We start from the raw sequence: 16741 nt of genomic DNA, 5'->3' as shown, positions 1-16741 counted from the left end.
GATTAGTTATAAAAATTTCTAAAAATTTTTTAAATCGCGACATATTCGACAAATCTCCCTAAAAGTGTAATCATCAAATATTTTCCGAAATATTTGTTATTGCACGAGTTGCACATCATAACTCCTTTTATTCTATGACAAGCATGTTTGGCATAATCGAGTAGAGACTGTACACTGTAGAATTTTGCTGGTACTTAGAAAAAAATAACAAACAAAAATATCGTGCAATATAGTTTTAATAAAATTATTTTAAGACATAATTAAAAAAAGTATCAAATATGAGATTAACATCTACCTTATTGAGACGCGTGGGAGAATGGTCAAAGAAATATTCCAATTTACCAGATAGTTATATAAAGCGAGCTATGGCACAGGTGTGTACAATTTTATTATTTAAAAAAAGATGCCGCATGTGTTGTGTTTGTAATATACAACAATATTCTATTTATCCTTCTTTATACATGCCTCATTTTATTTTTCATCAATATTTTAATATTGTTAATAAACTTTTATATTAATAACTACTTAGGTTTATTGGAGAACACCTCGTGGTAGGCCAAATTATTTGCCACGCACAATTGAAAGGAAAAATTTTCGTTTTTCTATACATCGACCGTGGACTAATTACTTTCATCAAGATAATATGCCTGGTAAAAAACATAAATTCATTCACGTCGAACCTATCAAGGATTGGAGTTTCTTCAGGGGTGATAGGGTGCGTAAATTTACTTGAAAAACTTTGATACTTTAATAAAGTAAAAATAATTATATCAATTAAGATTTTTGCAATGTGACTTGTGGCATTACATATGCAATCAGATTTATATTTTTTTTTATAATTGTGTAGGTAGAAGTTTTAGCAGGGAATGATAAAGGAAAACAAGGAATTGTCAAAGAAATCTATCAAGAAAGAAATTGGGTAATTGTTGAAGGACTCAATACAAAGCTGCAATGCATTATGAAGAACAAAAATTTCCCTGGTTTATATCTAAAGCAGGAACAACCATTATTAGTAACTTCACAAGTACAGTTGGTTGATCCTTCAGATATGTAAGTATGATTTAGTCAAAAAAAAAGTTGTTTTAGGAAATTGTGGACAAAATATTTCATAACAACATTCTATAACATAATATAAATTGAATCATTGTAGGCAAGGAACTACAATAGAATGGCGATACTTGGAAGATGGCCAGAAAGTTCGCATATCTTCGAGAACTGGTAGAATAATTCCTATTCCTATCTCGAGTGAAGAAACAATAGATTATAAAGCTGCCAAATTGTACAAAGAACAATCAAAAGATACAAGTAAAGCAGATGTAGAAAGAATTACCTTTACAGTATGTAACATGCATTTAAAAAATGCTGCAATAATTTAAAATTTTTTAATTTGATTTTTAAATATGAATTACATACAGATATATATTGTAATACATAATATAAATAATATAAAATCAATGCATTTTTTTATATTTGTAGCCATCATTGAAGACTTTCGAGATGGATATTATGGATGAAATGGACATTAAAGAAGATCGTATTCAGAAGAGCAGTTATTGGTATTAATTATTATTATATATACAATTTCCTGTTATTAAAATTTCTCTACAATTACAATCTTTAATAAATATATTAAGTGAATGAAAGAATTGGTGTTCCAACACATATAGTCATTCTTTTAATATAACTAAGACATAAGAAAATTCTCATCTTACAATCTTTTTGAATGAAAAAATTGTTTTTATGAAATATTTTTATACTCGAATAAAACAAATTTTTTATGTGTGATATAAGTATTCAATAATTTAAACATTTCTTTCACATGATATAGAGAAATTCAATATCTACAAGAACTACATTATAGTATCGTTGTTTGCGATTTCTTACACAAAAAAATATTATAGGCAATAAGAAAAAAAATATTCATATAACATTAAACAATAAAAAGCGAACAATTCAATATTTTATATAACGAATTTACATTGGATTAAAATATGTAATATTAATTAGTGTTTCGATTAATAATTGTTTGACGCTAAATCATGCCATTCACACATATCACAGCACAAATTTTAATAAATGCAAAACGCTCAATTCTTCCTCATACGTTTAAATATTCCAATACATACTTTTATATTAACGATATCCATTTTATATATATATATATATATATATATGACACACTCTTTTCCTCCTTAACTTTGCGCATATATAACTTCAATTGTAATTGAAATTAAATTAACGATTGATCAAACGTCAAATTCAACATTGTTAGAAATTTATATATATAGTCATAAATGCGCGTGTATAAGAATATAAAAGGACAAAGTATTGTTTCACAAATCCCTGAAAAAAATATTAAGATTTACCTAATATTCACATGTGTGCTTTAATATCTATATTTATTTATATTAATATAAATTTATATATTTAATATTTAAATAGGGAATATTAATACACACGTCTCAATCGTACAGTCTATGACTGCGATCGCTATAGCGGTTACAGTTAATTTGAAAGAGTGACGCGCTTTTAAGCCGAGTGTCGTGGAGTTCCTTTCCGAGTGCTTAGGCTTCGAATTTCTTATCGAAATCAGTACACTTTGTCCTATTATATTCTTAAAAAAACAAAAAAAATACAACAGGACGGAGAATCAAGTTTGGGAAAGATAAAGCGACACGATGAATCGTTTTTCAAACGACCGTCCCTTTCTTCCTGCATCTTGAATCTCCTCTCCTTCGAAATAAATACTTTACATTCCGTCCTGTTATATTTTTATTATACCTACGATTAATAAACGCACGCATCTCTTCGTTAGAACTAATTTCGTTGATCGATCTACACATTACGAACAAAGCGGTACTTTACATAGTATACGACGAGATATCCCTGCGTAAATACGCATATCGCATCGCTATCAGTATTTAGCTTTATTAGACCCTTATGACATACGCTTTTTCTCACACTATTTTTTTCGACGAAAATTATACCGAAGAATTGCGAGAAATTATGATTCGTACGAATCGATTATAAATTCCAGCAATGATTAGCTATTTCTTTTCTATTTCTATTAAATTTTTAAAATTGATTTATTATATTACTGATAGCTGCGACAGAGGGCAATTAAAAATAGTTAAAAATGCCTTTGTAACATATAAATATCTACTCGTATTACGTGTGATCTTATTGCATTAAGAGTTAAAAAACACTAAACCAAACATATAGCTCTTGTATTATTATTACTCGATGCTAGTAAATGGTGAATCAGTTTTGATCGCCATTTTATACGATATATTCTATCGTGTTTCATATTCTAAAGTAAATCAACAGGAACCACTATAGTAAGGCATCGGGGTGGCTACGGTCGGCTAAGATCGACATTAAAGAAATAGGCGATCTACAATCAGGCTCATACTTTAACTACTTACTCGGTTATTATTTGCTTGTCGCAAACTCTTAATTCGAACTATTACTGCACGGCCGGCACTATGAAATTAATATCGTACGAATCGTACGTATCGACGTTGCTCTAAACGATTAATTGACAACACAATACCTATCTATTTCATTCCATTAACATTACCATTCATATATTTTGCATATGGCATGCATCATGTAGAAATTCTTGGTTTTTTTTTCTTTTTTTTTCTTTTTTTTTTTTTTTTTTTTTGTCAAAGTATACTATATTAACAATACGCTCTCTCTATTGTTGCTTTTCAACGCAATCTCCAACGCAACTATACATGACAAATGTTATAAATTCAATAAATTATATTCAACGTCTAATCGATGCAATTATTGTAAATGCAAAACTGCATTTTTGCATGTTGTCAATCGAAATTGGAAATTTGCATCCATTAAGCCTCTTTCTCTACGAGAAATTTTATTTTTATGAAAATATATCATTATACATCTCACAACTACATTGTATTATACCGCAAATTTACATTTAACATTTAGAAAATATGCTATTTACATACAATATTCTATCTGTGCTAAAAATAATATCCACGAGACATCTAATTAAAAAAACAAAATAAATTAGCAAATCCGTAATTTTAATACTTTTTCTTTTTTTTATTATTAATAACTATTATAAATTTATTATATATGATTATGTAACAGTATTAGGGCAACAAATATATAATAGATATCCAATAGTTTAAACGTCTCAGAAATATCACGAACAATTTTTTTCTTTATAGACCGATGATAATAATCTCTTATTTTGTTTAAAAAGTAATATTATTGAAATTTACCAGCTCAATAACATAACTTCTCGCGTAATATTAATGCGGTTGTATACATATATAAAATCTCTCGAACAAGAAATTATCACGCTTTATTAAGCCTTTTATGCCCCGTTATTTAGTATCAATCGAAAATTTACCCAGTCGCTTTTATTGGCACATTTCTGCATTCCCATTTGCATCGGGATTCCTTACTCTTCACGAGGATTTGGTGGCAGGATGCCTGACTAGGAGATTTACTTCACCGTCGTGTAATTTCTTCATCAAAGACCACACTTCTATCCTCGACATTCGCGTTACATCGTTACCATTTACTTCGAGCAATTGGTCCCCGGCTTTTAATGCCCCTGTCTTCTCAGCAGCACCTCCTACGATAAAAAAGAATGAAACTAGATTGGGGATGTTATAACACTTTAATAATAATAATAATAAAATTAATTAATAATTAATCTATTCGGGATTCCAAGGAAGATTAATAATAGAAGGGGTTCTATTATGTCGAATGAATGTTAATAATAGTTATGAATTATTAATAATAAAATAATCATTATTATCTCGTTACAATAATCGGCGTTGTCTCTTATTACAATTATTATGATACAAATGTATAAAAAATATTTGCGCAAAATTTACCAGTGAATATTTTCTTGATAATCAGCGGTCTATCCCCGAGGGGGCTATCTCTGCCGCCTTCCAGACTAAATCCCAAACCAGCTCCATCTTTGTAGACTGCCACGGTCGACGGTGGTCCCCACGCTGTGTCTTCCACATTTCCATTCGTCTCTAACCCTAACATGAAAAAATTCTTTTATTTATATCGATTCTATTATTATTATTAAAATGATTCAAGAGATAAAATTGTTCTCAGTATAGCAATCACCTGACAATTGGCAGAGTTGATTCAATCAATCTCAGCCCGCTTTAGAGGGTTGATTTAAGAGAGAAAGAATATAATATTCCCATTGCAATAGGAAAAAGACTCAAAATCTTATTGTGACTAATTCCTACCTTCGACGATGGTTTCGACACTCGCAGTTCGCGATCTCAGCTTGCAGCCCTCTTCTATTCTAGCCCTCGACACGACCAGCACGACTTCCGATCTCGGTTGTTTCAACACTGCCATGCTTTCCCTGTGTGTGAGACCTCGTGTACTCCTGCCGTTTATACTAAGGATTCTGTCGCCCCTTTGCACCCGGCCGTCCTTGTCCGCGATGGAGTGTGTTAGTACCCGGTGAACCGTGATCTCCTTCACCTCGCAATCCGCACCGCCGGCCAAAGTGATGCCAACGCTGCCGGTTGGATTTTCCTTGTGAAGAAGAACGACTATGACGTCGTGTGCACCGCGCGCTTCCTCTAAACTCGCTTCCTCCACGAGCTGCGCCAATTCTTGTTGCGAGATCAAGCTAGTACTGCTCGCCAGCGAACTGATACTGCCGAATTGCTCGCCGTAGCATCTGTCGACGTCCGTTTCCGTTCCAATGCTCTCGTCCACGCTGCTATCTAAACTTGGGAATCGATTGTGAGTGCCACCGGGGCACTGTGACTGGCTGTGCACGGGACTCGCATCCAGAGCTCTTTTCATATCTGTAACACTGGCGCTGCGTCGATTTAGGCCGCGGGACGTCGGAATTTTCGACGCCGTTGCGCTTTTTATTCTCTCGACACTTTGCGACATTTCGTCACCACTGTCGATATTCTTAGCTTTTCCCAAAGTGGGTATCTTCGAGACGAAAGGTCTATCTTCCGACCATGATTCGTTCGACGTAGTAGAACCTCTTCTACAGTATCGACCTTCCTTCGAATCCCAAGTAGATTTCATCGGCAAGTTTGTTGTTGTTGTGCCATTCTTTTCGATTTTCGGCTCCGTACTTTGCGTACGAAGTAACTTTGAATCTGCTTTAGCGGCTAATATTTCTTCTAGACTCATCTGACTCTTTGACCTGCCAAATGTCCCTTCGTCGACGTGTATAGCTGATCTAGAACGACTCTTTGTTGTTAAGATCGTTAAGAGATCATTTTGATCTTCCGTGCTCCTTTTGGGACTTACACTCGCTCTGCTTTGTGTCTTTGATGTTTCCGTAGTGATTTTTGCTTCGTTTATTGTCATTCTGTTCTTTGAAGACAAACCGCCATTTATTGTTGAATTAACAGGTTCGTCAAATATGGGACCGTGATTCTTTCTTGCCGTGTGAATTACAGACGACGTTTCCAAAGTTTGAGCAGAGACGGGAGGACTTTTGTCGTATTTATTGTTTGATTTTTCTTCCATGGCTCGCGCGAGAGTCTTCGCCTCTGCTCGAACCCACATTTTAAGATCGTTTGATGGCTCTAGCATTTCAGGTTTTGGTGGTCTAACACTCGGCGGCGGTAGCATGCTTCTTTTAGGTGGTAGTTTCAATTCTTCTGCTTTCTTTTGAAAGGATCCCTCATCTTTCGCGAAAGAATCCGTGACTTCTATATAAGCTATTTTGATTTCTTGTTTGTTCACGGAATCATTCCCTGAATCATTGATTACCGGACGAACAGCACTGCCGTTCTCGATAGCGATGTCCTCGTCGTCTGAGAATTTTCGTTGAATTAATGGTGAGCCATTCAGATCTCTTCCGCTCCGGCATCTGGCGCTCGCCAGGATATTTTTTCGATTTATAGCTTCCACGCTTTGTGGCTTTAGCACTCTTCGAGATAGAGACTCAGCGCTGGCCTGAGATCCGGATGTCAACGTCGAAGATGTGCTGCAGTTCGTGTCGGTGCTGTTCGATCGTCTCAGTTGTCGCTGTGGGATCTGCGAATTTCTCGAAAAGAGCTCGTTCGGTTGAGGCGATCGCGAATTCGAGCCTCCGCTGCTGCTGGATGACGATCTCTCGGTCAGGCATGTCCGTTCACCGAGAAGACCTATTCTAGAGCCAAACTGATCTTTATCGGATTCACCAATTGAATCTCTGACATCTCGCGACACCGAAGTTCTGTTCAAACTATCCGCGATCAAAGGTCGACGTTGGTAATTCATTTCCGTGGAGATGTAAGATCTCTCCGAGGAGATGGTGGATCTTTCCGATGGTGCCGGAGACATTGGTGGACTGAAGCCGCGAGATATACTACTCTGAGAGCTGCTCACGGCTGAATCGTTGTCGGAATCGTCATAGTCCAAGCGAGCCTTCCTCTGCATCATCCTCGGTCTATTACGCGAACCATCCGGCGAGCTGGTCGTCGAGGCAAACTCGAAGCTATAATCACTTCTCGTCGGGCTGCAGATACTCTCCAGGCTTTTCGGTGGCTCCGAAAATGTGGACGTGCTTGACGCGGAACTTTTCATCGGACTATTGCCGTTTATCGAAGAAGAGTTTGTCGTCACAGATGTACCGTATACCGTGAGAGATTTTCTCTTGAAAGCCGGAGAATATTTGGAGTGTATCTGTGGTGCCGGCATTTTGAAGGATGTTGTCGCTTTCAAAGGTTGACTTGCCGTGCTAGCGTTGCTGGCCAAGGAACTTTGAGACCCCCACTTATCTTGAATGTTTGCCTTTGGTATCTGAAAAAAGATACGATACGTTATTTCAGTATTTGGAATATTTTTCCATGCAAAAAAAATATTTAAATGTAATTTCTAAAAATGGATTTTTTTTAAATAAAAGGTAATTAATTCCGCAAAATACGAGGATTAATTTTGTAAAAAAAAAAAAAAAAATTTTTTAATAATCCATAAAATATTCCATACATTGACAATTATATTGTATTCTCGACAACTTCAAATCTTACCTGATGTAATAATATCGAATCGCGTGATTTGATTTCCGGTAGATCGACGATGGGTTGATCTATCGACACGGTGTCTTTCTCCGGTATAACTAGACCGCGTAGTTTCGATATCGATTTCCGCCTCTGCTCAATTAGCTGATTCAAGCTACTTCTTCTCGCGTCATCTCCTGGTCGCCTAAACGTAGATGCCAGAGAATTCGTTCTCGAAATTTGAGAATTACCAGTTGGATCGGCTGTCAGGGAACTTCGATCTTGCACAAAGAGCGTCGAGCCTGAGAAACTGGTAGCTCGTGTCAATAAAGGCGTGCTCGTCGTCTTCACCGAATTGTTAGCATTGTTATAAGAACCGACGGTTTTACCGATACTCGGATACGCGCTGTTCGACAAGCTGCTACTTTCGGTACAATAATTCTTCGTCGTCGTATTTAAAAAATTCTGCTTGTCGTACGAAGATGATAACGGACTGGATAGTGATGTAACTTTGGGCGGAACGACTGGCAGCGTCTTTGGAACACGCGTAGTTTGCGTAACAGGACTCAATAATAAAGTAGGCTGGGCAGACAAACTGGGTGTTTTCTGACTATATTTCTTCGCGGAATCATGCCCTGTCAATGGCCTGGCCGAATCGGTGAGATCGAAAGAACTCTGTGTCCTGTCGACAAGGAAAGTCGATCGATCCTTCTGAGCGTTGCTCTTGTCGTCGCAGCAAACGTCTTCGGAGGACTTGTACTTGGAAAGTTTTCCAAGACGTTTGCCGTTACTCGTGACTGCCGTGGCTGCTATGACATTGGGGAATAAGGGCGCGTCGAGGTTGCTTTGCGATGAAAACATGGCGATTTTATCTCGGACGGATCGCTCGGATTTATCATCCTGCCTCCAGAGATCGCCGTTCAGAGAAAACTTTCTCTGTGGCGACTCAATCGTAGAAACATTTCTGGCATGCAAAGCCATTTGCTCCAGTTTAGGCGGACCTAAATAATGAAATATATTTTTACAGAAAGTATATAAAAGTATAAAAAAATAATAATGATATATAAAATTGTGTCAGATAATTTCAAAAGAAAAATCAATTTTATCGAAATATTAATGTCGAATCTAATAACTTGATTATGAATCTAACAATTTAATTGTCATATGTCAGCACTGTTTGTCGGAGAAAAAGTAAACGGGGACAGGGAGAGGTTTAATAAAAACTAAATGAGTACCTGTCAATGGTAGAGGCGGCGGGGTATCGACGGGCGTGTCCTTTTCCACGTGGCTTGGCACCTCCTCGATTGTCATCGCGTCCTTGTGATAATATCCGGTAATTTCCATCTTTTTTTCACTTATCGTTGAATTGCCGTTGCTCGTTTGACAAGAATAAAGAGGACTTGTCGCAGTAGAAGCGTTTTTCTTCACAATATCTTCCAAACTGTGATGGGACAATTTTCTCTCTTCATTAGAAACCTCGGAGGACTTGACGTTATCCGCATTGGTCGAAGTAGCCTTAGCTCCTATCTCCGGCCGGACATCCATATTCGTCAAAGCGATTTTGTTTATATCCTGCCTCACGTTTTCAGGGCTCGTCATCTTGCTATCGGACAGAATAATACTCCTCGAACCGACAACATTGCTGTCGTTCGCGAGCATTTTAAATGTTTCACTGGCACGGAACGTTTCGTTCTCGTTGCACAATCCACCATTCGTGGCTATCGTCGCTGTCGTCCTTGTCACGGCAATGTATCTGCTATATGGTGGCTGGTTGTTGCTAAATTCTTGGTACGCTGCTGGAAATTCGTCCCCGTCCGGGGGCAGGCGTTGGCCGCCTCCGCAGTTCTCCATCTTACCATTTACCGTGTCTGCAACAGTATTTTGTATAGGTATAATTTAAGATAAAAATTTAATCCTTTATACGGACCTCAATAAATAAAATATTTTAACATCTTGGTCAATCATATATATTTAAATGATGAAAAATAATTTATTACACAAAAAGTTAACAGCTATAGAAAAAAAAAAAAAAATATTCCAATGTATTTTCTTTCTAAAAATGACAACAAATGAAAGAACGAAATTTCATGATTTCATTATTATTCCCGTTACGGATTTGACAAGTTATAATTTGTATAGAGTGTCTGTTTCGGTCTCTGATAAGGTAATGGATCGAAAGTGAAACAGATGGGATTTGAACAACACTATCTTCATTGCTCAGTCAAATAGATAACGTAAATTCTCGCGAAAAATCTAAAAGTATTTAGCTCGGGACGCAGTACTATTATATGCTAATAAAAAAATATCAATTCATTGCGTGCAAACATTTTCTAGATTATTCATAGATACTAAGTCTATTTTAATATGTACGCTCATGTCATGCCTTAAGAATTCTTTTAGGAAGGAAGTGCATCGACGAAAATATTTGCACTATTAAATAGCGAACGTGCAAACTACTTAAGTGATTCATCGCGCATATCGATACATTACACATCGCGGTGAGCGTATTGTCGTTCAAAAAATGACATCACTCTTCGATTCTTTATGCTTCTATAATCTGACAAAACGCAGACGTAAAATTCCACGATTTTTCATGTTCGTCAACAAAAATTCTGCATATCTTAAGAAGATATCTTTAGAAAATATTCAGAATTTTTTGTCGATGAACATGAAAAATCCGCGTGACTTTATAAAATCTCTTTTGAAACTTTATATTTACGTATACCATTATTCGCAAAATATAATTTTCAAAAAAACAATCTTTTATTAAGTTCTTTCATTAAGATTTTTATTTCGAATTACGTTGTTCTACTCTATAATGCATTTATATACTACGTTTAAACAATTTCAAGGATTTCTATACATTTTAATGCATGTTTACTGATAAAATATTTACATATACGTTATCTATTCTAAGTAAAGATATTTAAAATCGGGCGAGATATACGCGATATTTTTAACGGCTTGAATATTGAAATCGCGTAAAGCTCTGGTTTGAATTTTCATCATGTATATGCAAAAGAGATTTGTCATTTTTTTTTTCTTTGCATGTCATCGACGTATAGTGCGTTATGTCTGTTATACTGTTGTACGCTCGTATATGTATGCCATCGTACACCGCGAAAACTCTGACTAACTTTAATTCACAGTTAATAAAGCGCGCTGCGCGCGCGAACGCTAACTTCTGCTGATTAACATTCCTGGCATACCACGGTGCAACGTAACTAATCACCGATACGTGCAACAGATGCAACTTTTATGCTGCTCGACAGACGGTTTGCGATGCGCGTATGTATGTACGTGCGCGTGTCCAGACGATCGCACCATATTTGTACCGGTAACAGGGACACTGCTTGTCAACGTGTGCGTGAATGCGTGAATTTTGCACTCACATGTGTGTGTGTGTGTGTGTGTGTGTGTGTGTGTAAGTACTTTGTCACGGATGTGCAATCCATCCGATGCATATAATTAGGAATTTGCATTCTTAATTGGAAACGCTAGTTACGACAATCCGCACATGATATTCAATTATACAAGTATTCGGTAAACAGCGCGGGTTTGACGCTAAACATAATAATGAAAGATAAGAATAATGTAGAATAACATTGAAATATTCTTAATTGAAATGAGATTAAATTATTTCTGACTGGCTGTCTCGATATGATAAAGTAAAAAATGATCGCAAGTGTCGTTCCACATTTTCATCTGTGCTTGGCAAATATTGGATTAAGAACATGTGATGAAGTTATAATTATATCATCATAATCAGCGAGTAAATGAGTTAGAAATTAAGCTGGCATATTTTTTTTTAAATCTTTTAATTTTCCTAAATGTTTTAATTTAATTGTTTGAAAAAAATTAGAAAATAAATACGCGGAGAATCGAGATTAGACGCTGGTGCATTAAAAATGGTAGCGGTCGAAAACAGACTTCTTACAAGATATAATATACCTGATTATATACGGTGCGCGTATACAACGTCCACGGAATTCACCCGGGGGAGAGGTTGTCCCGTCGCACAACCACTTTGTGCGAGCGTTAAGCCGGTAGGCGATTAATTTTAATCATCAAAAGGTACATAACTCAACTCGCAATTACGGCGAACTTTCACGCGGTAGAGAGGTTCAATGCGCGCGTTTTGCGCGTTTGACCGGTTCTCGGAAGAACGTTGATGTATCGCCAGGATGAGAGTGGAAACAACGGGGCGCAAGTTCGTACCGGCAAGAAGACTGTCGTAAGACTGGGCGACATTGCTGGCGTCGAGGCCAGTTTCCGCGAGGTTAGCGCTTTCGATATGAGAGAAGGAAGGGATAGAGACTCGCGTTCGCCATCGTGGCGAAGCTTGCGCTTTTAGCTCTTTGGGAATTACACTTCTTTTGCGGGTATTATACCGTGCGCGAAAAATCAGTAGAGATTAGCTCTGTATATGAACATAAATCCATAATTTCGCAGGCTATTAAGAGCCGGACGCGGATGATATTTACGTCAGTTTTATAGAAAATTAAGTTTCCTTTGAAACTGGATTACTGTTATCACTCAAAAAAATATTTTCCTAACGTAGATAGATTTCTTGATGTCTCGATTAAAATTTATCGTTACTTTTTGTATCTTTTTAGAATATTGTTTGTCACGTATAGAATTTCTCTAGCAGCAATATTCTAGGGATACTTCTAGAAAATTTAGATTCCATTATCAAATATTAGTCACAAATATAAGAAAAATTTTCTGTCTACATTACACTAATAGTACAGATATAAATTCTGTCTCTGTCATTTAAATTGATTAAGTGCAAAATATATGCAGTATCACAGTATTTGCTAATCATTTATTTATTTCAGTTAATTTTTCACACCTAGAAAATTTTTGTTGAAGTTGCAAGATCATTTTTTTCAGTGTATATAGTTCTTGGTCTTTCGAGATTTTTAAATAAACTCCTCTTTGTCTCTCTATCAATTTCATAAAAGAAACTTAATTTTCCATGAAATTGACACGTAATATCGGCTACGTTTGGCTCTTAATAATCCGTGAAATTATAAATTTAAAAAATTAGTAATATCTGTCACTTTGGTTTTCATCCTCGATCCTTGCATTATCCTCTTAAATATCTGACATGTGATATTTATTTCTAACCGATTGGGAAACGATTGCGAGACAGCTGTAAAAGCTGTCGCGACATGAATTAGCTATTACACGATGGCACATGATGACGATTTCTCCGGAACGCGTAGATCTTATGCGCATAATCGTCGACCAGGCCAAGGCTGCGTAAGTCGATTAATCTCGCGGAATGTGTCAACGAAACGAAATCGTTTGCTCTCTCGTCGGAAAGAAGTCGTAGGACCGGAAGATCTATGCCGAACTGGATGTACCGCTATGCGATATAATCGGCTTTAGAGATGAACCCACGATTTTGTCATGCCGCTGAGTTATATCGCCTCATAATTCCGTGGGCGATGATATATGTATGTGATTCATCGATTTATCAGGACGGAAGAATCTATATCGAATCATATGTTGAGATCAGGTTAATTAAAATGAAAAATTTTTATTAATTTTTTTTTTTTAATTAAACCTAATAAGCTGTAAATTTTGAAAAGACTTTAAAATATTTACTATCGATTTTGCAAATTTTTGAATATTTTTTTTTTTTTTTTTTGTATAAACACTTGAATTATCACTACAAAGGTACTTGAAAAGCATCATGAATCATTGAACAATATTCAAGGACATTATTTTATATTATAATTAAAATTAAAATTCTCATTATGCATGCTTATCTTTATACGCTATATACCTGTATAATGACAATAGCGATTACTCTATACACAAATTGCAATCGTAAATTACGTCATTATGCATATGGTTTTTGAATACGAGAGTGCGTCTGTGGCAACGGACGCGACTTTCTTTGTTCGAATACTGTTTTGGAAAAGAAAGGACAAAATCAATGCCGTCGCTAAAAGCCATGTTTTATCCTTGGGGATCAGAATCGCGCGCGCACTCAATGTAGGAGGTGAAGGGGGCCCCCGCGAATAAAGAAGCACGATTTATTAATTGTTATTTTTATCCTGCCTAATATAGCGGTCCCGCTCCTTTCGCCTCATCATCATTCCAGGACCGTGCGACACTCGCGTCATTAAATGTGTCCTCCGCGACGCGAGGCAATGCGTTTAGCAACAAGTCCGCGCGTTACAGCGTGGATGATCGATTTTCAGGTACCGAATGAAGCGCGACGCGTCCTTCGTACCGCGATTCTCTGCAGGAACATGTGTTAGAAACGCGTGAATTATTTTTACAGAGGCTGCGAGAGCCTCGTAATATTGTACATCTTACAAAACGCATTTCGCGCGACTTGTCTGAAAAACCCCCTGATCTCCCCTTTTCGTGACTCAGGTTGGATAAAGTACATAGAAATTTAATACGTCGAACGTTTATCTCGAATTACCTACGAATCTACCTACAAGGTGACACATCTCTGGTTTATATTGAAATTTCGTCACGTCACTTGTCACAAATCTTTATCTCGATAGGGAGAAGCTATTCTTTATTAAGAGCTTTATTAGAAGCAATTTCACGACTACCTATATTTATTATTTTGTCTAGTAAAGTTTTCGTTTCCGCAATTTTTCGCGTGCACGGTCTTTCTCGACGTTTAACGACCGCAAAGTTATCCGAGAAATTGGAAGAAACAGCGATTTTGATGTAATAACGACCGTGCAAATATTAGATAATCCGTGCCAAAAGGCCGTGTCGCCAAACTCCGATAAAGAAAGGGACGGCCGATTGTCTCGTGGCGATTGCGAAATCCAACATTCGGCTCGGTAATCTCACATGTCTGATTCACGCGTGTTACATCATCTCTTTCTGCCTTTTTATTCACGATACGTCGTGGACGCTGTTGGTCGCGGACGGTTAAAAGATCCTAAAATGACGATGCGGCTCGCGTTACATCGTGCCGACACACCGGCATAACGTCCATTTATCACGTTTAGCTTCTGACATTCTCGCGCGGAAGAGAAGTCGCATCGTACGAAAGGTCCATTTAACGTCTCGAGCGGATTAATTCCCACATCTCGTGAGAAGTGAATGTACCGAAATTTCCTCGCTTAAAAGCATGCGCTTTACATCTATTGACAAAAGCATAAAAAATCGGAATCGGAATTTCAAGAATGTTCTCTTTCTCTTAAATCTAAATCGCGAGTTTCCACACTCAAAAAAAAAAAAAAAAAAAAAAAAAAAAATGATATTGCAACTTCAACAAAAATTTTCCAGATGTGAAAAATTAACTGAAATAAATAAATGATTAGCAAATACTGTGATACTGCATATGTTTTGTATTTAATCAATTGAAATGACAGATATAGAATTTATATCTGTATTATTAGTATAATTTAGACAGCAAAGTTTTCTTATATTTGTGACTACTATTTGGTAATGGAATCTAAATTTTCTAGAATATTGCTGCTAGAAATTCTATATGTGACAAACAATATTCTAATAACATACAAAAAATATCAATTTACTTTTAATTGAGAGACATCTAGAAATCTATTTATATTAGCAACATATTTTTTTAAGTGTAGGAAGCACGATGTCGCGCACATTTTCGCTAGGAAAATGATGGGCGGAATAAAATTTTAGATCGCGGAAGTAAAATCTGCATCGCAATCGCGATTAAAATCCACTCGCGACGGAATCGGCTATCGCGATTTTCCCGGCGAAGGAATCTCGGATTGGCTAGTCTACTTGCAGTCGAGTCGCAGACCGTAAAATCCCGGTACGGCCGACGGTTTCGCGAGATCATCTGACACTTACGGCACGAGCAGTCGGCAGCACATTTTTGCCACACACCGGCTAGACAGCGCGAATATTCCTCGTTCAGAAATAAGATTCCAGAATGCGGAAACATCGGCATTAAACGCAGCGGTTCGATGCGTACGTGCTTCGAGAGGCCGATGACGCTTGCCTGCCTCACTTCTACCTCGTGGGAGCGGACAGCTGTAAAACGAGCAGCGAATCGCAAGAATCTTATATCCAATTAAGTTTTTTTACAGAAGAAAAACGGAAAAGGACCAGTAGTTAGTTGAGACGGCGTTAGTTGCATTCATGTATTCGCGCAACTATCGCGTCGGTAAAAAAATTAATTCCCCTCTGGTGTCGAGGATGCACGCGGAAACGAAGGAGAAGAGGCATTATTTATTATCTTCATGAATCTGTCGTAGGTGCTAATAAACGTTCTTAAATCCATGTCGGAATAATTCAGATAATTAAGATTCTCGCCACAATTTCCTGCCTCAATCCTTTTTTCATCGCAACGCCCTGTCCTTTTCCTATTAATCAATCGGTATTTTAATGATGTTGTCGATTATTCGATCTCTCGGATGTATATGTACATCATAAATTTTCAACGTTTCCTTTTCTGTCTCGGTTAAAAAAAATCCGAAGGACGACCGCACGATCGGCGTAACTCGTTGTCGTTTTACGAGGCAGTGCGAGGTGTTCGTTACGGGTGTCTCGAGCGAGTTCGTGACACGTCAGGAGGATCTCAATGTGAAGTTCGAGCGAGGGCGAATTCCTGCGGACTTTCACCGTACGCCGAAGGACGAGGCGATCGGTGTAAATCGCGAAAGGTATTCGGCGCGCTCTCTGCTTAAACGCTATTGTTAGCAAAAGATCGGCATCGATCTCACCACGCTACGTATCTGATCGCGCTGACATTTTCGATTCATTTGGCGAACCAGCCCCTTTGACACGCGACCTCGCAATTA

The 16741-nt window shown here is 37.2% G+C and overlaps 2 protein-coding genes across 2 annotated transcripts in view; one reads left to right on the top strand and one right to left on the bottom strand.

Annotated features, from left to right (window-relative positions):
• The first annotated feature begins 67 nt into the window (after positions 1–67).
• Positions 68–2318, top strand: Mrpl24 (mitochondrial ribosomal protein L24). The gene is made up of 5 exons (XM_072900207.1): positions 68–374; positions 530–715; positions 848–1050; positions 1151–1337; positions 1477–2318. The coding sequence occupies exons 1-5, from the start codon at positions 279–281 to the stop codon at positions 1561–1563; spliced, it is 759 nt and encodes a 252-aa protein (XP_072756308.1). The 5' UTR covers positions 68–278; the 3' UTR covers positions 1564–2318.
• A 762-nt stretch (positions 2319–3080) lies between these two features.
• Positions 3081–16741, bottom strand: part of Bbg (PDZ domain-containing protein big bang) — a 39536-nt gene continuing 25875 nt past the window's right edge. The window contains 5 exon segments of the mRNA XM_072900193.1: positions 3081–4615; positions 4881–5036; positions 5256–7776; positions 8004–8974; positions 9209–9841. Of these exon segments, the coding sequence (XP_072756294.1) occupies positions 4446–4615; positions 4881–5036; positions 5256–7776; positions 8004–8974; positions 9209–9841 (4451 nt within the window). The 3' untranslated portion in view covers positions 3081–4445.

Source organism: Anoplolepis gracilipes, chromosome 10 (assembly GCF_047496725.1).
Source record: "Anoplolepis gracilipes chromosome 10, ASM4749672v1, whole genome shotgun sequence".
Taxonomy (NCBI): Eukaryota; Metazoa; Arthropoda; class Insecta; order Hymenoptera; family Formicidae; genus Anoplolepis; species Anoplolepis gracilipes.
The sequence above is the reverse complement of the archived record's forward strand: the minus strand, read 5'-3'. Positions and strand labels throughout refer to the sequence as shown.